The sequence below is a fragment of the Carassius gibelio genome, chromosome B22 (genome assembly GCF_023724105.1).
Source record: "Carassius gibelio isolate Cgi1373 ecotype wild population from Czech Republic chromosome B22, carGib1.2-hapl.c, whole genome shotgun sequence".
In the NCBI taxonomy this organism is placed as follows: Eukaryota; Metazoa; Chordata; class Actinopteri; order Cypriniformes; family Cyprinidae; genus Carassius; species Carassius gibelio.
The window spans coordinates 14,477,672-14,499,363 of NC_068417.1; the positions used below are offsets into that span (position 1 = coordinate 14,477,672).

Genomic DNA, 21,692 nt, shown 5'->3' on the forward strand with positions numbered 1-21,692 from the left:
TCAAAACTTGTGACATCACGTGACTGAATGACATACTAACTCATAACTGTAAGTGATGCTATGAATTGGACTGCTTGTTAATTAGCCTTGCTGGATTTTGCAGACCCCACTGGATATGTTCATTTATGTGCTTTATTTATTTATGTATAATTTACTTATGTATGTATTTGTATGTGTTGTTTGTAACTGCAAATACTGTCAATAAAAAAATAATAATAATAATAATTCTATTTCCGGCTCAGACTGCACTGACTGACACAGGTGAACTATTACTAGCAGAACAGAACCTATAGAATATTGCGCATTCGCAACTGAACGAATCACTCCCTGAGACGACTCGTTCTTCCCGAGTCACATTGAAGATTCATTCAAAATGAACGAATTGTTCAAGAATGACACATCACTAGCTCGGTGTAACAATAAAAACGTCATAATCTCCGGGAAGAAGGAGGCGGGAACCGCCAGACAATCAACCAAACTTTAATAATCAAATAAACACAAAACAGCGTGGCAGCGCCTAACGGATGACTGCCGCACACAAACAAAAACCAAACACAACTAAAAACCCAGGCCTGGTCCTCTCTCATCCATCACTGTCGTCGCTCCTGTTTTATATCACTCCATCTCCTCTGTGGGACTCGAGACCGGTGGGTTGAGCAGGTGTCGCTCATTTCCAATCACTCCACCAGCCTCGCCCTGTTCCCACGGCTCTCGGCCCCGCCCCACTTGTAACACTCGGGCACTAATAAGGCAGTGTTATCTATGCCATGCACCATCAAAACAAAGATTTCCTTCCATTCCTCCAGCTCCTCCCATTTTGGCTCTGCAGTGAGCCCCTGTGGGATGACCAAGACGACAACCGCATCTTGTTTTCTTTAATTATTTTACAGTTCGTTGTTATTCTGAGTGCACGCAAATAAACGTATGCGGATTAGACAGATTTATTACTTTTATCTGTATGACCAAAAATGATGGAGTATTTTAAGAGCAAGTGAGAGCACCGTGCATCCATCTGTCCTGCTGTTCAGTGTCCACAAACACTTCAATAGCGCACATTTCTGTAGGTTAACATTAGATTGAGCGGCCATGTAAAGTTTTAACTACATACATCTTTTAGATGAAAAGCTATATTTGAGGTCTATGAATGATAAGTGGGCTTTTGGATGTCCTGCCCAATGTATTTATACCATTACAATATCTGGCTATATCATGTGACTGCATATTGTGATTCCATCTTTATTTGACCTGATAACGAGCAAATTAGTTAAACTTAAGGAGGTTAATCAATATACAGTTATAATTCAAGAAACTAAGACTTCACTTTTTCAGTTGTTTAAAAATTTATATACATTTGTAATTTGTTTTGTTTAAATTTTTGAAATTTAACCTCTGTATTTTTAATAAAAAATCACATTTTATAAAATAAAATAAAAATACTCCTGAGATTAAATGTCTTTCAAACTATGTATGTACAAACTAAACCACCTGGGTTTTATAACTGAAACTGCAACCGTTGCTATATCATACAGTTCGGTAGGTGGCGCTGTCACAAAAAAAAAAACTAGTGTCCTATAACCGGGGTCCTAAAACTGCAGCCTCCGGTTGTGCAGGAACATACTATTGGAGAAAAGGGGAAAAGACCACAAGCACACACAAAAAAATAAGATATGAGCAGGAAACCTGATTTTGTTTACGATTTGGAACATTTTGAATTCATGTTTCAGTTTTGTGCAATATAATTTTAAATGTGTTTACATTTTTGATTCATGCTTATTATTTTTCGATCCATGACTGTGCTGTTTGTTTTTGAGTTTTTGTTTTTGAATTGCATTTGTGTTGGTTTTGTGCTTTATTATTGTACATGCAAATATTTTATTTATGCATATTATTTGTCGATCTGTGACTGCAATACATTTGGCGGGATTTTAATCCCATAAACCCCACCTGAGTCAGTATGCAGCAGGGGTTCAGATAAAAAATCGGCAGCTGGCAGCAGGAAGTGGCTGCCATTGACAGCTGGAAGGCAGTAACTGGCAGCCGGATGGTAGGCGGGACCTGCCATTCGGTGGGAGCCAATCAGTATCGACCAACGTGGGCGCAACCAATCAGATATAACTGCACCCGAACGCTTCAGTAATGGTTGCGATTGATCAAACGGTAAGTTCATAAATTGGTCATCGGAGTAATTAATGTTTTTTTGCGTTGTAAGTTTGATTTTAATTGTTATCTTGGTGAACGACTTGGTAGACTTGGTGCCTACTTTGGTTTAATTGTTCAATGAAATCTAATTAGTGGTAGCAACGTTGTTTGTGTACCTTATAGGGGCCTACCATTAACTTCAAATTACGTTTGACATACCATTAAATATTAACGTTTGTTAGCGTGTTAACAGTCTATTGAATAATATAAAAGAATGTTGTTTGACTGGAATGATAGAACATAAATGTGCAACACTAACCATATATTTTTGCATGTTAAGTCTTTCAGGAGATTGTGTGATATACATTAACTTAAGAGTGCTTAAAAGAAGAATCCTTTTTTTTTTTTTTTGCACTATTGAGGTGTGTTTTCTCTAATACTATGCATGTGCAGAACTGTTCTGTGTACCAGTTGAAGTTGTAAGCATGTGAATGCAAAACAATTTTTTTTTTATTATTATTATTATTTTTATTTATTATTATCTATACAAAATATAATGCACCGGTTCATAATTCCTTATAACTTTTAGGTCTAGTTTCACAGACAGGGCTTGGATTAAGCCAGGATTAGGCTGTAGTTAAATTTAGAACATTGAAGAAGCTTTTGTAAACATGCATTTAAAAAAAAAAAAAAAAAAAACATTACTGATGTGCCTCTTGAGACAAAACCATGGCACTGACACCTTTTTTTTTTTTTTTTGTAATACACAATAGTTGCCAGATGCTGTTCTGTTGGAAATTCTTCTTTACGTGATCCTGGAGGAGGGGTGATGCTACATTACTAAGTCCGTCTTTGGTTCGTTCCAAATTCAGAAGTCTGCTGTACTGTATACAGACTCCTTTCGAAAGAGGGCACAATCCAGCTGGCTTGACTGAGTATCTTCTTTTACATATTTGATTAGAGGTTTAAAAAGGTGCCATAACATTACATTTCTCAGTTGCCATGTCTGAATGTTTATCTTTGTAATAATGCTGTTTTCATGCTCCTCATCTCAATATATAGGTGGAACAAAATGGAGAACAAGTCTAAGCCATGTCAGGAATTCAACAAAATGTACACCCTGCAGACACTGCGACGAGGTTTACAACAACTGCTTACCAGGTGTGCAAATTATGCATGAAAATGTAATCACTGCTCTGTACATGATGACAAGATGCAATGGGAATAATCATTAATATGGCTGTGCATGCATGTCTACTGTTAATAAAGCAATTAAGGTATTAAAGTCACCATTTTCTTATGAATAATAAAATGCAGCAGCTAGAGTTCTTACTAGAATCAGGAAGTATGACCGGATTAGCCCAGTTCTGTAAACCCTGTACTGGCTCCCTATCAAACATTGTATAGATATTAACATCTTCAATTATATTAATCTGTTTCTTTCTTATTAGAAGGTCACTGCAGTCACCCACATCCAGTACGTATCCAGACCAGATGGTGGATCAGCACCTAGAAAGGACCTCTACAGCCCTGAAAGACAGCGGAGACCAGGACAACTAGAGCCCCAGATACAGATCCCCTGTAAAGACCTTGTTTTTTCTCCATTTTGTCACCGGTGGAGTTTTGGTTCCTTCTCGCCTCTGGCTTGCTTCGTTGTGGTCACTTCATTTACAGTGATATCATTGACATGATCGCAAACGATTCCACAGATACTATTTAAACTGAACCGAGCTGAAGGATGACATCACTGAATTGAATGATAAACTGCCTTTTAAACTGACTACAAACTGAGTTTACTAATGTCCTTCTGCATTATTGACTGACGCACTATTTTGCTATTTAATACTGTAAAGTTGCTTTGCTTTGATCTGTATCATTAAAAGCACTATATAAATAAACTATGCTTGACTTGACCATGTTGCAAGAGGAAAATGAGGAGAAATGCACATCCACCCTGGGTTTTACAGTGATTGGTGCAAGATGCTGGAGAAGTAACTCCGTATACCTCGTCAGTTCTGATCTAAGAGTCTTGAAAATACCTCCGGATTGTTGTTAGTGATTCTGATTGATATTTTAGTCTGCTTGCTTACTGGATATATTTTATACTGTTTACATTGTAAAGCACTGACTTTGACAACTTACTAACCCAGTTACAAATTTAACAGCTACTTTATACTATATATATATATATATATATATATATATATATATATATATATATATATATATATATATATATATATATATATATATAGTTGTTTCTTGAAATACTACAAATATAACCGCAAATTATGATTTTAAATAAAGGTCTCTGAGACTTCTCTCTTTTCAGTCATTTGAGTATATAGCCTATAATAAATATACAACATACACCCAGTAAGTGCCACTCTCGTATATAAATAAATATAAATTGTTTTATTTCACACAAACAATGATGCATGCATGCATCAGCTGGAAATTAACGTTTAGCAAAATGATCTTATTTCTTTGTTTATATTTGATCAATATTTTAAATCAAATAATATACAATACTGACCTTTATACTTATTTAAAAAAGTATTAAACATAATCATAAGTGTATATAATTATTTATTTGTCTTGTTGCCGCCGGCAGCCTCCTCCAATTTCCGGGTATTAGCGACAGCTGCCATCCGGTTTTATTGGCAGCCACTTCCTGCTGCCAGTGACAGCCACTTCCTGCTGACAGCTGCCGATTTTTCGCTGAACCCCCTCTCAGCGTTTGGGTGCAGTTATATCTGATTGGTTGTGCTCACGTTGGTCGATACTGATTGGCTCCCACCGAATGGCAGGTCCCGCCTACCATCCGGCTGCCAGTTACTGCCTTCAGGCTGTCAATGGCAGCCACTTCCTGCTGCCAGCTGCCGATTTTTTATCTGAACCCCTGCTGAATAGTCTTCCCCTCATTGCAAATTCAGATGCCAGGTGCAGGTCCTCCATTTGGTCTGGATCTGTCTCACTGTGACCTTGGGATAAGGATGAGACAGACAAATATTATTTATTAATATTACAAGTACATGGGATGTTCAAAATCAAATAAATCCTGGATGGCTTGAGGATGAGTAAATTGTGTATATATAAAGCATTACACCATGTTTTATTGTCATCAACTTCCAGTCTAAATGAATGATGTGTATGCATGGTTAATTCTAAGTGGACACATTATTTTATTTGATTGAGAGGTTAATAAAAAAAAGCAACACATCAGTAAATGTGTTTCACTTACAAGGTGAAAACAACAATTCTGAAGTAAACCAACCACAGCAGATTTCGGTTTGACTCAGAGGATGTGCTGCAAGAATAACAATGTGAGACAAAATATAGTATTAACTTTTTGTTGTGTTTTCCCCATACACAATAACACAGAAAATCAACATTTGAAAAATGCTTAGTATTAAATAATATAATGAAAAACGTTTCTACTACAAAGTCTTAATAAGTGCTAGAACAGCACTTATATGTAACTATAAATATTTTAAGTGCCTGAAAAACGGTTCACACACCAGCTATTATTTATATATATATATATATATATATATATATATATATATATATATATATATATATATATATATATATATATATAATATCAGTAACATTCCTTACAAAAGTTAAATTAGAAGTTTTTATTATGTAAATGACTTAGTAGCTTCAGACACTGTGGGATATGTTTGACAATGACAACGACATGCATTGAAGTTTCACAAAATTAAAACAATTATTGTACATTATGGGATTTTTCACCTCGTCCAGAGGTCAAAAATATTGTACGTATACGACAATTATCGTATGTCTGGCATCATTGTAACAATGCATTTTCAGTAATCCGAACACACACTGTAAAACCCGACAAGTTAACTTAACTCAAACGGTTTGAGTAAACAGATATCCTTAAGTTATGTTAACTCAAACCGTTTGAGGAAACCGATTGCCTTAAACCATTTAAGTTGAAAAAACTAACAGTTATGAGTTCTCTGAACTTAATTCAGTTGAGTTCACTGAAAGAAGATATATATTGCAATTAAGTGATTAAGTGATTAACTAAGTGCTGATTGTGAATTAGTGATGAACAGCTGCTGTTAACAAACAGAATCACTGAAGAAAAGAGAAACACAAGAACTACTACAACTGACTTCAGACACAGACTTAGATGAAATCAACTGAAATAAAATACATGAAATCTCTCAAGATCTGATTAAACAACCCACAAACAGCATCACCAGCTCCACTTATTAATAACCAGACTGACTTTATTTCTGTCAGACGTCTACAGAAGATCTTATTGAGAATGAACTAAGGTTTAGATGTTGATCTATTGTTTCATTTGAAGTAACCATGTTAGAGATCAGTGTTTGCTTTAGTTGGGCTCTTGACCCTTGATTTCTGTCTTAGTCTTTTCTCTGGCTGTTATAACCGTGTGTTTCTAAAACACATGTGTTGTAACTCAAAAGCCCAGAAGAAAAGCCATCAGGTGTTAACCTGTACCTAGACGTAGGTTGTTATACTTCATATAGGTGATGATAATTATTCATTATTGTTCACAAATATTGATCTGTACAGAGTCTAATCTCTGAGGAAACAAATGTGTAATTAGTAGAAGTGAATCTAATACAAGTGACCCTAAGAGTTTGTGATAATCAGTTAATATAAAAATGGCTTCATAAACATTTTGTACACATACATTTGTATTCCATCCCAGTAGTTGGTCAGACACAGACATCAATAATCAGAATATGAACCTCAACAATGGTGACAAAAAAACATGCTGCAATGCATGCTGGATACTATTGTAGTACAAAACTCATCCATGGCTCCCAGCATGCTCTGCAGCTTTTTTTTTTTTTTTTTTTTATGGTCACCATTGTTGAGGTTCATATTCTGATTATTGATGTCTGTGTGTGACTGTTTGACACCGTAGAAGACCACACTGTTTGAAAAGTATTTTTATTAACTGATTATTACAGAGCCACTGGCTCTTAGAATCACTTTTACTATAACCAATCAAATTACACAACACCTATTTCATCAGAGATTAGACTCCTAGCAGTTCAATAATTGATGATTATCATCACCATATAAAGTATAACAACCTACATCTAGGTACAGGTTAACACCTGATGGCATTTCTTCTGGGCTTTTGAGTTACAACAAATATGTTTTAGAAACACACGGTTATAACAGCCAGAGAAAAGACTAAGACAGAAATCAAGGGTCAAGATCCTAACTAAAGCAAACACTGATCTCTAACATGGTTACTTCAAATGAAACAATAAATCAACATCTAAACCTTAGTTCATTCTCAATAAGATCTTCTGTAGACGTCTGACAGAAATAAAGTCAGTCTGGTTATTAATAAGTGGAGCTGGTGATGCTGTTTGTGGGGTTGTTTAATCAGATCTTGAGAGATTTCATGTATTTTATTTCAGTTGATTTCATCTAAGGCTGTGTCTGAAGTCAGTTGTAGTAGTTCTTGTGTTTCTCTTTTCTTCAGTGATTCTGTTTGTTAGCAGCAGCTGTTCATCACTAATTCTCAATCAGCACTTAGTTAATCACTTAATTACTTGAATGCAAAGTTTTAAAACTTACAGGGTTTAAATCAAGGCAATCTGTTTACTCAAACGGTTTGAGTTAAGTTAACTTGTCGGGTTTTACAGTGCAATGATCAGCCGTTTGCATAATAATACATAAATGTTGCCTGGCTATGCGTTTCAACTGTGATTTTCGCTTATTATTTTGTCACATTACATCACTTTTGACTTTTTTCAATGAAGTTAAAAAGGTTATTGCTTTTACTATTATATTAAATGATTAGATCATCCATAATAATAATAATCTACTCACCGTAATAATTCTGCATGCGTTCTGACACCCTGTCTCCGTTTACCTTTTTTTGCCATACAGTGAAAGTGAATGGAAGTCACTAACTTTCTGCACGACACCGGGAGAAGGAGAGTCAAGTCTTTATCATATCGGGTTATTACTGTAGATTTCCGTGTTTGTCGTGGTCGGAGAGGAAGTGGTGCCTTACGACCTATTTTTATATGGTCTATGCCTATGACGCGTATCCTTTAAAAAAAAAAAAAAAAAAAAAATTGTGCTGTTATTTGTGTGTGTGTGTGTGTGTGTTGGTGTACTGTGTACTTGTTTATGCTACACTGTGGGGACCAAATATCCCAAAAAGGATAGTAAACCTGACATATTTGACATTGTGGGGACCGGCCTGCGGTCCCTATGAGAAAAATAATAATAATAATAATCAAAATAGTAAATTATGTTTATCTGAAAGTGTAACAACACAAAATGGTTTACTTTAAGGGGGTTTAGGGTTAGGGACGTGTGGGTGAAACTATTGAATTAGCAGGTTTCTTGCTGACTGTATTTTGTATTTTTCTTTGCAGAAATCAAAGGAGCAGCCTGTGTATGCAAAGGTCACCAAAACATGATGATTAAAACAGAATGTCCTAGAGAGCTCGCCCTGACTCACACCTTTTAGTTCATATTTATTCTCTGACATTTGTTTATTCTCTGCTGTTTGTGCCACCTTTTTTTCTGTAAGCACATTCCTAAGTTGTATTCAGTGTTGGGAAGGTTACTTTGAAAATGTAATAGGTTACAGATGACAAGTTACCCTATTTTAAATGTAATAAATAGGTAGTTAATTACTTCATAACCTTCTTTTTTTAAACTAATGTAACTGATTACATGTGATTACTTTTTGATTACTTTTTTTAACAGTTAATTATTTTTAGACATTTAAAGCAGGCAGGGTTAACCTTAGTGCATTTAACACAGATTACTGACTGGATCACAACAGTAAGAAGACTTAGATGTTGCTTTTTTCATAGTCACCGCAGTTTAAAATAATATATATTAACAACAACAACAGACTCAAACACAGATTACTTCAGTTTTTTTTAACATAAAATGTCTTTATAATTATCATTTCTTTTCAAGCGTCGCAAAAAAAAAAAAAAAAAAACAGCAGCTAAAACAGCATTACAGCACCATGCAACAGGTGACTGTGTCATGTGACATAATACGTAATGTGGAAATTGTGCTTTTCATTGGATTGCCAGCTGGTTCCCACCTCCTTCTTCCTGTGATCATGGAGTTTATGTTGTTAGAATAATCAAATGTAAATTATCAGGTTACATCACCAGATATAAGGCTGTACTCAGTACTGCAAAGCAATATAATGTGAATTCTTAAGCTTTAAACTTTAGAAATTAAACGGCATATATGTAAAGATGGGTAGACATACCCTTGTGAAAAAGAAGTGCACTTAAAGGTACAATTTGTAAGATAGTTGCAGTAAAATATCCAAAAACCACTAGGCTAGTGTTATATATTTTGTCCAGCTTATTACTAACAATATCTCTAATGTTTTCAACTACTTGTAAATCTCGAGAAAATTCCCATTCTAAACAGTGACACGGGGCAGTGCAGTCGTGCACAAATGCGGAAGTAGTGTCTAACATCCAGCTTGCTTCAAGCAGTTCATTGTTTACTACTTCTTGCATGTTTAATGGTGGATTGTATTACTTATTTATGGAACATAATTGCTGTTTACCGTCTGCCGCTGGTTCTGTCGACAAGGACAGCTCCCACGTATGCTATTATAACAATCAACAAGATTAGTATTATGGGGCATACACGCCAAACATGGGGCATCGCTTCTCTAGCGTCTGATCCATAGTCTGATCGCCTCTTTGCATTGACTTTGTATGTAATTTACTCGCGCAAATCGTTGAACTCGCGTTTGCTATGTATGCCCAATTATTTTATTTGAATGACTAAAGTTTATGTAGGTGCAGTGTTATTGCATTTGGTTATTTACTGCTTTATTTACACTGCCTTATTTCACCTGACAAGTTAAACAATGTAAATAAATACAGTTTTTATTTACAGAATGTAGGGAAGTTTGAACTATTGGGCTGATCAGGAGATTGTGCTCGCACCAGGGTGTCAGTAAAAACACGGCACAAGATTCAGAACATTCTGACTTTACTCTAGTAAACGTGTGTGTGGTCTGAAATAAACAAATAAATAACATTTTACAATAATATAATGACAACATATATACATGATATTCACATCTAATACAATTCCTAGTTAAATGCAATACTTCAATTGTCCTCTAGATGGCGCATTCAGCATGTATAACAATAATTAGCAAATTCTCTGTGTCTGTTATAAAGTGAGGAGTAATCATCGTATATTAACGGGATTACGGAGAATATGATAAATCAACATCTAATCACTTATTAACTGAATTATGATGCACCAACAATGATTAATAAGGAATGAAGTAAATAAATAACTTTATATGCATAATCTGTTATAATAACTACTTCAGCGGGAGTTCAGAACTCTGAGGAGGCAGACATAACAGGGCGAGATAACTATATTAAGTATCACATAAAAGTATATAGACTTACATCTTTGCATAAACACACACAAAGTAGGCAAACTCCAAAGATTAATATCAGGAACTCAGGAACATGCGTTCATTTTCTTCACTCCGCTCGCTGACAAGAGAGGTAGGGAAGTTTCTAGCTCGCCACCTATCGTCCTTTTCCAACGTCATCCATAAAGTGGACTCTGATTGGTTAGACCTCCTTAACACTGCCGCCCCCAAATATGCAGGGCATATTTGTTTCTCAATCTAAGTTAAGAGTCTTTTAGTTTGACGTTGGTGTCATTTTCCTCAGTAATATCTGGTAGGTTAATGAGATGGGTGACAGGCCGTGTATATAGTCGACCCTTAACTTGGACCTCTACAGACCTTACTTGTCCATCTGCTCCAGGGAATGTCCTGACCACTCTCCCGATTAACCAGAAGGCCCTTGGTAGTTGAGGGTCAACCAACATTACAACAGCTCCAACTGCAAGGTTTTTTGTCTCTGCATGCCATTTATGTTGCAGCTGGAGGTTAGGCAAGTAGTGTCTCACAAAACTTGACCAGAAATGATCAGTGAGGACTTGGCTTTGTATCCATCGGCGTCGTCCAATGAGTTCGTTAGCAGGGTATGTCACTTGAGGTAGAGAGCTATCTGGCCGCCCCATGAGCAGGAGATTTGGGGTAACTAGGTCCAAATCAGCTACATTGGAGGAGACATATTCTAGGGGCTTACTATTGAGAATTCCCTCTATCTCAATAAGCACAGTTTGAAGCACTTCTTCTGTCACTGTTTGTGCACCTACTACTGTACGGAGGGCATTTTTGAGGGATCGAATCTCTCTTTCCCAGATGCCACCAAAGTGGGGAGCACTAGGAAGGTTAAAAAGGAATGTGATTTTCTGTTTGGCAAGATGTTGTTGAAGCTCTTGACTACAGTTTGTTAAGGCCTCTCTTAGCTCTCTCTCTCCACCCTGGAAATTAGTGCCCTGGTCAGATAGCAGTTCAGAAGGGGTGCCTCGGCATGCAATAAATGTTCTCAGAGCCATAAGAAAGTAATCTGTGTCTATAGATGTGAGCAGCTCAATGTGTACACATCGAGTCGTGAGACACTTGAAGATTATGCCCCATCTTTTTTCACAGCATCTGCCTATGTTGATTTGGAAGGGCCCAAAACAATCCATACCTGTGCTGTAAAAGGGAGGTTTGTGGAGTCTCAGACGTGCTGGAGGTAAATCAGCCATTTTAGGGACCTCAGGTTTTGCCTTCCACTTACGACATTCTATACAGTTGTGTTGGGATTTTCTAACTGCCTCACGACCTCAGAGTATCCACACATTTCTCCTCAATTCAGCAAATACCCGTTCCGGTCCTGGGTGACACAAATTACTGTCATAGTCTTGTATGAGTAGTTTGGTTGCCGGGTGGTGAGGATCCAGAACTATTGTGTGAATTGTCTGGAGTTCTAGACCTTCAGCCCGACGTAGACATCCTCCAACACGTATAATCTGACTGGATTCATCAAACTCTGGGGCCAAAGTAAGCAAGCGGCTTGTGGTGGAGACAGGCTTACCAGCTCTCAGTTGTTCATATTCCTCAGGAAAGCTGTTTCGTTGGATATTTTGAAAGATGAGATTTTCTGCCATCACATAATCTTTAGCTGTAGGTGAGCTGGATTGGTTTGAGTCACTTTGACTGTGCTTGACTGTGGCTCCAACTAGGTCTTTCCAGGAACTGTACTCACTAGGTTCTACGGGATTGGACATTCTTGAGACACCACAAAAATACACTTTTCCTCTGTTCCCCCCATCATCAGGGGTTTTAAAGGTTTGCCTAGCTGGCCACTCAGATTCTGCTTGTAGTAAGAATGGTGGGCCTTGAGTCCATCTGTTTGGTGTTGTAAGCTCTATTAAGCTGGGCCCCCTTGTGAGATCATCTGCAGGGTTTCTAGGATAATCTACATATCGCCATTCATGTTGGTCAGTTAGGTCTTGGATTTCTGCTATCCTAGTCCCTACGAAGACTTGCTGGTGCAGGACTCAGATTTTATCCATGAAAGAACTGTGGTTGAATCAGACCACAGGACCACTCGGTTGATTTCAATTGTGAGTTCATTTTCTAGTAGCTTTGAAAGTTGGGCACCAATAAGGGCTTTACATAGCTCAAGTCTTGGAACAGTTTGTTTGCGTTTGGGGGCAACTTTAGATCTGGCCATCAGGAATGCAAGCTGAATTTTGCCCTGTTCATCTTCAGTTCTGAGGTATGCCACATAACCATACGCTTGTTCTGAAGCATCACAGAAGATATGAATTTGTCTTGTGACATTGGATTTGTCCATATCTGCTGAAACATAGCACCGTGGAAGTGTAACTTCAGAAAGGATGGGGAGCTCATTCTCCCACTCGTTCCAGGCTTTCAATAGGTCTGTTGGCAACAGGGGGTCATCCCAATCTCTTTGTTTGTTCCACAACGGTTGGATCAGAATTTTAGCAAGAGAGGTGAAAGGCAGAATGAATCCCAGAGGGTCATATTGGCTTGCTGTGACCTTATAAATATGCCGCAGAGTGGGTGTGGTTTTTGGTACTGGGCGGTGTTTGTAACTGAGGATGTCTGCATCATAATTCCATCTCAAGCCAAGAGTGGATTCCTGTGGTTCGACCTTGTCATGTGATAGCCAAAGCTCAATGCTGTTTGAACGAGCCTCTTTGGGAAGGTGATCAATGACATTTGGCATGTTGCAGTCCCATTGACGAATTTCAAACCCACCACTACTAAGAAGGCTACGCAAACCATCCACCAACTGTTTGGCATAATCTGGGAACCTTACACTCTTGAGGCAGTTGTCTACATAAAAGTTACGTTCAACTGTTGATCTTAGGGTGTTATCTGGTTGTGTGTTCTCCAAAGCATGGCGCTGTACAGCATAAATGGCACAGCAAGGGCTGCAGGTTGTGCCAAAAGGCAACACTTGCCACTCATAAATTCTGGGAGGGTTACTGGGTTCAAGATCACGTCAAACAAAGCGGAGGAGATGTTTGTCATCAGGCAGTAGGCAGACCTGATGAAACATAGCCTTTATATCTCCACTTACTGCAACAGTATATTCCCTGAAGCGCAACAGAACTCCCAGAAGGGAAGGGCTGAGAGCAGGTCCGGCAAGGAGGTAGTGGTTCAGGTTTTGACCTTTGTGTTCAAAGGAGCAGTTGAACACAACACGGTTTTTCCCATTATGTTGAACCACGTGGTGGGGAATAAACCACGATTCTCCTCCAGTGGTCTCACAGTCCATAGTGAGCTTAACAACATAGCCAGAATTCTCCAGTTTCTTGATTTCTTCATTGTATGTAGCTGCCTTCCCAGGATCCTTTGCCAGTCATCGCTCTGTGCTTCTCAAATTGGGCATGACAGAATCCTTAGTGGCATGGAGGTGAGGCATATCAGCTTTCCTTAGGAGTGGTGTTGCATAGCGGTTCACTCCATCTACCATGACTCTGGTGGTTCTGGCTTGTAACAAGTCTAATGCAATCTGATCTTGTCTTGATCGTACAACCAATCTCTCGTTCTTGTGTGGGATAGCATCACCTTGCCAAAGTCTCTCCACATTCTGGAAAAGTTCTTCCATTTGAGGTTTGACAGAGATAGTTAAACATTGCTGAGGGGGGAGCTGTTGCTCTAGAAAGCATGTTGGGCCTTGAAATGTCCAACCTAGTTGGGTTCTGATAGCTGCTGGACCTCCAGGGGGCCGAGAAGTACAGGCTCAATGGGTGTAATTAGGTGGGGGTGATCTGCTCCTATTAGAAGAAAGGGACATGCTCTGTGGATGCGCTGCAAGGAAATCCTCTTCAGGTGTTGATATTTTTGCTGGAGCATAGAGATGGAGGGAGGAGTGCTCAGCCAGACTTAAGTGCTCAGAGGTAAAAGCATTCTGGATTTGGTAGCTCCATTGAGGCTGTGATATTGAGCGCACCTTAAAGGAAACGGAGGCCCCAATGAGTTTCTTGACATCTTGTCAAATTGTTCTTAATGCTAGCTCCTCTGTCTGTCCCTTAAGTCCTAGTTTCTGAACTGCTGCTGGGAGTAGCATGGTTCTTTCGGATCCATCATCGAGCACTGCGTAGGTGTTTAGGGTTTGATTCTTGTGTTGTAGCACGACAGGAATCACTTTCAGTAGAACATGATTGGATCCTAAAGGCCTGTCCAGGTACAGGGTATTATTTGTGGAGCTCACCAAACAGGTGCCCTCTGTCTGTGATCGGTCGTTCACCTCATGAAGGATTTGAAGGTGTTCCCCATTACATAAGCGACAGGGCTTTTTCAGAGTGTAATTTTTTTGCTAAGTGAGACTTCCCACATTTCCAACAACGGTTGTTGTCTTTGATCCATTTAATCATCTCCTCTTTACTGAATTTCTGGAAGGTGGTGCACTGGCTCAGGAAGTGTTCGGTACTGTCACAGTATGGGCACAACACCCTACTCTGTTCGAGTCTCTGGACTGGGTTGGACTGCTTTGAGGGTAACAGTGCTTTTGTAGTAGTGTTATGGGTTTGATCAGCTCCATGAAGAACAGTGGCAAGCCTAGGCTTTACTAATGAGCTTGATCTTGGTTGCACTATTCTACGTCTCTGCTCATTTCTTTGATATAAGTCATCAAAGTCTTGGCACCATGATTCAAATTTGAGCCACTCTGCTAAATCCAGTAGAGTGTAAACTGCACCAGACTGATAAGGCATGTGTCGTCTGAAAGAGGCACGTAAATCTGGAGGAAGTTTAGTGAGTAGACGGGCTACATGTGAACCACATTGTAATTCCATGTTACCTTCAGGACCTAATGTCTTCAGAAGACCCACAAGAGCTTGGATTTGAAGGGCAAACCTATCAAAACTGGCCAAATCTCCATGCTGAACATCAGGGGCATCCATGACCGCTGCTATTTTAGTTAAGGCTAACTGGTGAGGTCTTCCAAATCTGTCATTAAGTGCAGTCATAGTGTCTGTGTACGGCCAAAGGGAATTGAGGAATGAGTCTGCAATTAGACGGGCCTCTTCAAACTTCAGATTATCTAAAAAACCTGATACTTGAAAAGCTCAGTTGCATCATCAGGAAGCAGATTGTCAAGAGCCAACTTTAAAAGAGCGAACTCGCTGGGGTCATGACAGGTGAAGTATGGAATCGTTGGTTGTGGGCCCCTGTAGGAAGTCTCTGGACATACTGTGCTCTGAGGCCGCCCCGTGGGAGAAGAGTATGGCAGCTTATGAGCAGTACAACGCTGTGGTCTGTACCTGTACCTTTAAGTTTACTTTTATAAAGTGTACTTATTGCGGAAATAATATACTTGAAGAGAACACACATAAATGCAAATTAACTGTTATTTTCGCTGCTTAAGTACATTGTATTTGTAATTAATTTCAAATGTATTACATTTTAAAGTTATATTAAATGCAATGAGTGCAACTCTTGAGAGATTTTTTTTAACAACTTAAGTGGCACTTTTTTAGTACTTTTTAGTATTTCATATTGAGTCTGGAGAACAATGCTAATTTCACCATCATGGAAAACATCTTTCTGTTAGATGTGTAAACCGGTTTCCTCACCGGGGACCTAAAAATGTCCACAAGGTCAACATTTACTGGTATTACTAGTCATTTGGTCGCCATAACTTATAGGATTACAAACACACAAACGACACGCATTTAATACAAAACAAAAGAAAGAAAATTATCAATCCATGTACAACAAATGAGATATGAGACCTTATTGTAAAACATTACCAAAGTGTGTTACTTGTACCCCTGGTTTCACAGACAAGGCTTAAGACCAGCCCAAGACTAAAATGTAATTCTGAGCTGTTTCAAATGATAGAAACTTGCACTTGATCTTTAAAAATACAAGTGCATTTGCTTTGTCTCAAGATGCACACCAGTAATGTTTTTTTTTTCTAAGGCATGTCAAGGAAAAATGACCTAGATGTCCTTATTGAACTATGATCCAGGCTTAGTCTAAGCCCTGTCTGTGAAACCAGGCCATTGGTTCTCAAATCTTTACTAGCTCCAAAATTAAACAGGACTAAAGGTTTTCTTCTAAAATCATACCCCAGCATTAGTGAATGCAAGTTTGACTAAAAAAAAAAAGAACTCCAAATGAACTTGCTGGGACGTGCTATCTGTCAATGTCCCCGAAGCTCTTCATCGGAAGTAAACTTCACGTCATGAAGCTGCACACCATCTCTCCACAGTCTGTGAAAAAATGTTCCAAAGAGGCAGGAAAGTCCAAAAAATTCCTTGAGGAAAGAAAGAAGAACAATTGTTATAAAACAAATCCATCCATTATAAATGGTTCAGTTGAGTGAAAGCAATAGACACAGTTGCGGTCTAAAGTTGTTTATATACACCTTGCAGTATCATGAAAATTTAAGCAGTAAGAGGGTATCGAGGTAGAATCATTAAAAAAATACAATTACTACTCTGATGAAGCAGTATATTCTGCAAGGTGTGTGTAAACTTTTGACAACATCTGCATTACCTAAGAGCTGAATTAACATTATCAGGGCAACATGGTTGTAGAATGCTGGTAAATGTTCCTTCAGATTTCCCATAAACAGCAGAATTCCTGATCACACCATCTTCACTGGGCTTAAAAAATAGATGACATTTTTACAAACATTCATTATTCCTACTTTACAGGGAATAAAACATAACTCTACCATTCAAAAATATATATATTTTTTCTTATATGAAAAAAAATAATTTAATCTTGCCTTGCAAGCTTCTCTCACACATCTTCACGAAGGATGTTCCGGTATGTACCACGGCTGGCACACAAAAGCTACTATCCTCATCCTTTGGTTTGTTACCTGTAAAATACATGATGATTAGAGGGGGGTCTGTAAATGCACAGAATGTAATATATTAATTGCAAATGGAAAAGATTCAAAGCTGTTCAAATCCATAGGGATAATGACTTAATATAGCACCTTTAACTTGTCGTGTGTGATCAGGGTGAGCTATCGACAACAATTCATTAAAAACTTCTAACATCACCTCTTCAGTACTGGTCTGTGTCTCCACACTGTATCTCCAGTAACAAAACGGTACTGATCCTGAAAAAATGAATAACTCCAGATAAGTAGAAACATATTACAACACAAGCAGTAACGGAATATCTAGCTCTTCAAATGCAAAAAGAAACAGAAAAAACAGCATTATTTCTATAGGTGGCTGATATATTGAATATTACTGGTCATTATAATATTGATTATGTACATTAAATATTACAAGATCAGATCTCTGAATTTTGTTCAGTAGCGCCAATTTTTTTAGTCCACCAATATCAGAATGCAGTCAGAGATAAATTATGTCATTAATTCAACCTCCTGAGTTCATATAGCAAGAACTGACGTGTTATGGCGAAAGCCACACAAATGGTAAGACTAAATTAAGGATAAAGAAAATGAATATGAAGTATGTTATGATACCAAATTTTGCAGTATCGCCCACCACTACCTCACACACCGCATTTACACAAACATGGCGCATGGCGCATTTTTCAAAAACTGGTGAAGTAGTGCGCCCTGCGCCATCATGACGTAATATTTTGGCGCAAGCGCATTAAACAAAAGAGACACTGCGTGGTTACCTATTATTTCAAGCTTTCCACTTCTACTCAAGTTCAAGTTGTTCTAATTTGTTGGTTTAACTCATTCACCTAACTAAAAGTTATTTTTACAGTGCAGTTTAGCCTATATTAGAAACCAAATGTAGTATATTTGAATCCATATTCATTTGGTTTAGATTTCGTTAAACTTTTGCTTGTAATTATTGCACTTAAATGTGTGTTTAAGTGACTTAGAACAACATAATGATACTGAAAGTATTCTGTACAATGTAAACATACAGCGAGTTGAACGAGAAGAGCAGAGTTGGGAGAAAGAAAAAAAGATGTCAAAATCGCGAAAGGGTTGTGGGATTTATAGGGATACGCTAAACAGGGATGCCAGGGACCGGTATGTGGACAAAATCGGCACTATTAACGGTTTGGATCCATATGAAATTCCCAACAAATAGTGGAGTATCGACGGAGACTTGTTGCCGCACGTTTGCATTACAGATATCTTCGGCTACCTTGTTTGTTTTGTGAGCGCCTGCACTTCAGAATAGTTCTGAAGCTACAAGTCAAGTCTCATGTACAGTTCACAAATGGATGGGTTCAGGAGCTGCAAATCATAGAACCCCGGAACAGCGGCAAACATTATACAGTTGTTAGTGCTAACAACCATTCACACATGGACTTTTAACAATGTGTTTCAAAAGTGTAGTTAGTAGCTGTCCACCCTCCCATTTTTCCGGGGTTCTCACGTATTTGAGCTCTTTCCCCGCTGTCTTCCCGTTTTAGTATTTTCCTGTAAAATATCCTGTTAGCCCCTCCATCAGACCTGTCAAGTCTCTGTGTTGTTGTCCTGTTGCTACTCCTTGTCCTTCCAGCGAAACAGATGTTTTCAAAGCATCGTTTTGCTTACTTGAAAGCAACCTTAGCGTGATGTTGGGCTTTTTAAGATAGCGTGGTTGTTGGGAGAGCACGATTTCACTCCAATCTGTAACTAAAGTCACGTTAGACCTAGCTTCACAAATCGCTTAACGTTAGTAAATGCAGCAATTTTATAGTACGAATTTTTGCTGTCAGCAGAGGGATAGCAACAAAAAGATGAATGTTGTAATTTCCCGTATTTTGGATGAGTAACTCGAGAAATTTCCCTTATTTTCAATGATGACTTAAGCTATATAAATTAATATTCAGATTTATGGTCTCCGTAGTCGCGCCTCCAAGCATGAAAGCGGTGTAAAGTTAATCAATTCTCATTTTATTTTCCCTATGGCGATTATGTGTTGCGCTATTACACCCCACAATACAGCGACGGTTGAAAATGGTTAAAATAGATTTTTAATTCATCAAATTAAGACACACGGATGAGAGGGAGTATGTCTAAACACTGCGCAGTAGTCCAAGTGGCAGTAAAGGAAGCTGTCAACGTGGCGGCCACGCCAAGTAATGATGTCACGACGCCCAAGCCCTATTGTTTAAAATACAATAAAATCATAATTATGTTAAATGTATGTTTAAAACCTGTTAAATGTCCCCCCGTCCCGTATAAAATCTAATCTAATCTTGACAAACTATATATCGTTGGAAAGGTCTAAGACTCCCAAATATATATTTTACCAATATTTTTTGTTAAAAATTATGTAGGAAAAGTAATAGATCAATTTATGACAAGAGTGCACCCTCAGAAATCTACATTACAAAAGGAGCTTTGACCTTTGTTTAAAAAAAAGACTTCCTCGTTGCCTTTTTCTCTATCACATTTTAGAAATCATCAGAAGTTATATATCACTTGAAAACATAAAATCTCAAAATTCATCCTTTAAAACCCATTTTAAAATCAGACATTGCATTACCATGTAAATGGCACATCAAAATCATGTAACAAAATGTTTTCAGTCATGAAAGGGTTTGTATCATGCACATTCAAGTCTATCTTCAAAAACGTGAGTGACAGTTAACAGGTTAAGTAGCCTAATACTTAATTAGACATCATCATTAAGTGCACTTAAGTATGTTAAGACCTATTGTCATTAAAATGTAATCTCTTTAAGTACACTTAAGTGGCCTTTAATTTTAATTATATGATATTATGTGCAAATGCACTTTAAAAAAGTAGCCTATACTTTTAAGATTGGAAGTACACAACAAGTACACTTTTAATACAATTAAGCTTCTTTTTCAAAAGGGTACATTAAGTGTATATTTGACAGATTAAACACACTTCTGAACTAACAATTTAATTAGGCGAACATATCTCACAACCACATTAACGACCTGAATATGACGACTCCAGGTATACACATTTGGTTAACTATTGCTCGTGCAGGACTGCGGGTCTTCTGCGCATCTGTCTAATCTTGCCCTTAAACTCGACAAATTATCTTAATCCGCATTAAAAACACTATACAAGATAAACACACACTTACTTTAGGTAAATAACGCACAAAACTTCGACAGGAATCATGAGAAAAAAATCCACACGAACTATCTCTTTCTGACCGAGCAAAGACAAAGCTAAAAGGTTGTATTTGAACAGTCATCTGCGGTGACAAGACTGTCCCTTCGCCTGATCGGTGCATGATAACTACGGTGGCCTGGATGCTTGCTAACCTGGATGCCTAAGAGTGTCCAGCAGATGGAGCAGTTGACTTTACTCTACTACAGCTTTAGTAAACAAAATATGTCTTCTGACAAGTTCTAGTAAAATAAATAAATCCAATATTCCTAGACGAAAGATTATGGTACATTTTTATTAGATATATACACCAATGAAACATTACATTATAGCCACCTAATAACCTGCAGGACTTCCTTTAAGAGGCAAAACAGTAGCCATGCATCTAGGAATTGATTTGACTTGATTGACAAGCAGGTGATTCCTGTGTATCTTATCATAATGTCAACAACTGGTCCTCCAGTTCCTCTACATTGCAGGATGGTGATGATGTAGCACCCCTTTTCCAAGTTGAACAACAAAAGTTCTATTGGGTTCATGTCAGGTGAATTTGTAAGCCAAGGCATTGACAGAAATTCACCATCATGTTCCTCAAACCACTGTTTGATGATTCCGGCAGTGCGGCATGGTGCATTATCTTATAATGTAATGTTGGTAAAGCCCAAAGTATTCTTAATTTTTCACGAGTACACGAGGAACAGCGTACAGTGAGTGTGATGCAAATTTTGTACTGTGTATGCAAAATCTTATTTTTGTAACCGCACACACTTTGTACATGCAGGTTGCACATGTGCATTGAATTTTGCATTAATCAGTTGTTCCACAAGGTGGTAACACTGTCCCGGGTCGTTGAGTCACAGTAGAAACCTAAAGAGACGGAACAACAATATAGCGGAAACTGCAACAACAACAGATAGCGGCATTGACAAGCGTTAGTGAGCGAGATAGAATGGGATAGCATAGGATTTGGTTTAATGGAGAATTATGGAGAAATTAATTATGGAGAAAAATAGATCAGACACTGGACATGGATGAAGCTTCAAGAGCTCATGGTTCGACTGCCTGCATTCACCCAAAAATCAAATG

General features: G+C 38.1%; 1 protein-coding gene and 2 long non-coding RNA genes across 3 annotated transcripts in view; 1 reads left to right on the forward strand and 2 right to left on the reverse strand.

Moving 5' to 3' along the window:
• The first annotated feature begins 2,012 nt into the window (after positions 1–2,012).
• On the forward strand, positions 2,013–3,955 carry LOC127987186 (uncharacterized). Its single transcript, XR_008161096.1, has 4 exons — positions 2,013–2,157; positions 2,913–3,112; positions 3,202–3,300; positions 3,594–3,955. It is a non-coding gene; the product is annotated as an uncharacterized LOC127987186 (long non-coding RNA).
• Positions 3,956–10,189: 6,234 nt separating this feature from the next.
• On the reverse strand, positions 10,190–17,187 carry LOC127987187 (uncharacterized). Its single transcript, XM_052589439.1, has 2 exons — positions 17,075–17,187; positions 10,190–16,832 (listed from the first exon to the last, which is right to left on the reverse strand). The coding sequence occupies exon 2, from the start codon at positions 11,797–11,799 to the stop codon at positions 10,828–10,830; it is 972 nt and encodes a 323-aa protein (XP_052445399.1). The 5' UTR covers positions 11,800–16,832; positions 17,075–17,187; the 3' UTR covers positions 10,190–10,827.
• Positions 17,188–17,303: 116 nt separating this feature from the next.
• The window catches only part of LOC127987188 (uncharacterized), a 5,426-nt gene continuing 1,037 nt past the window's right edge, over positions 17,304–21,692 (reverse strand). The window contains exons 1-3 of the long non-coding RNA XR_008161097.1: positions 20,578–21,692; positions 17,593–17,651; positions 17,304–17,405 (exon numbers count right to left, since the gene is read on the reverse strand). The exon at positions 20,578–21,692 is cut by the window's right edge and continues 1,037 nt beyond it. This is a non-coding gene — a long non-coding RNA (uncharacterized LOC127987188). The remainder of the gene's footprint in view (positions 17,406–17,592; positions 17,652–20,577) is intronic.

Excerpts from the sequence above, each read along its gene's own strand:
- LOC127987187 (XM_052589439.1), bottom strand. The coding sequence starts at position 11,799 with ATGGCTGATTTACCTCCAGCACGTCTGAGACTCCACAAACCTCCCTTT.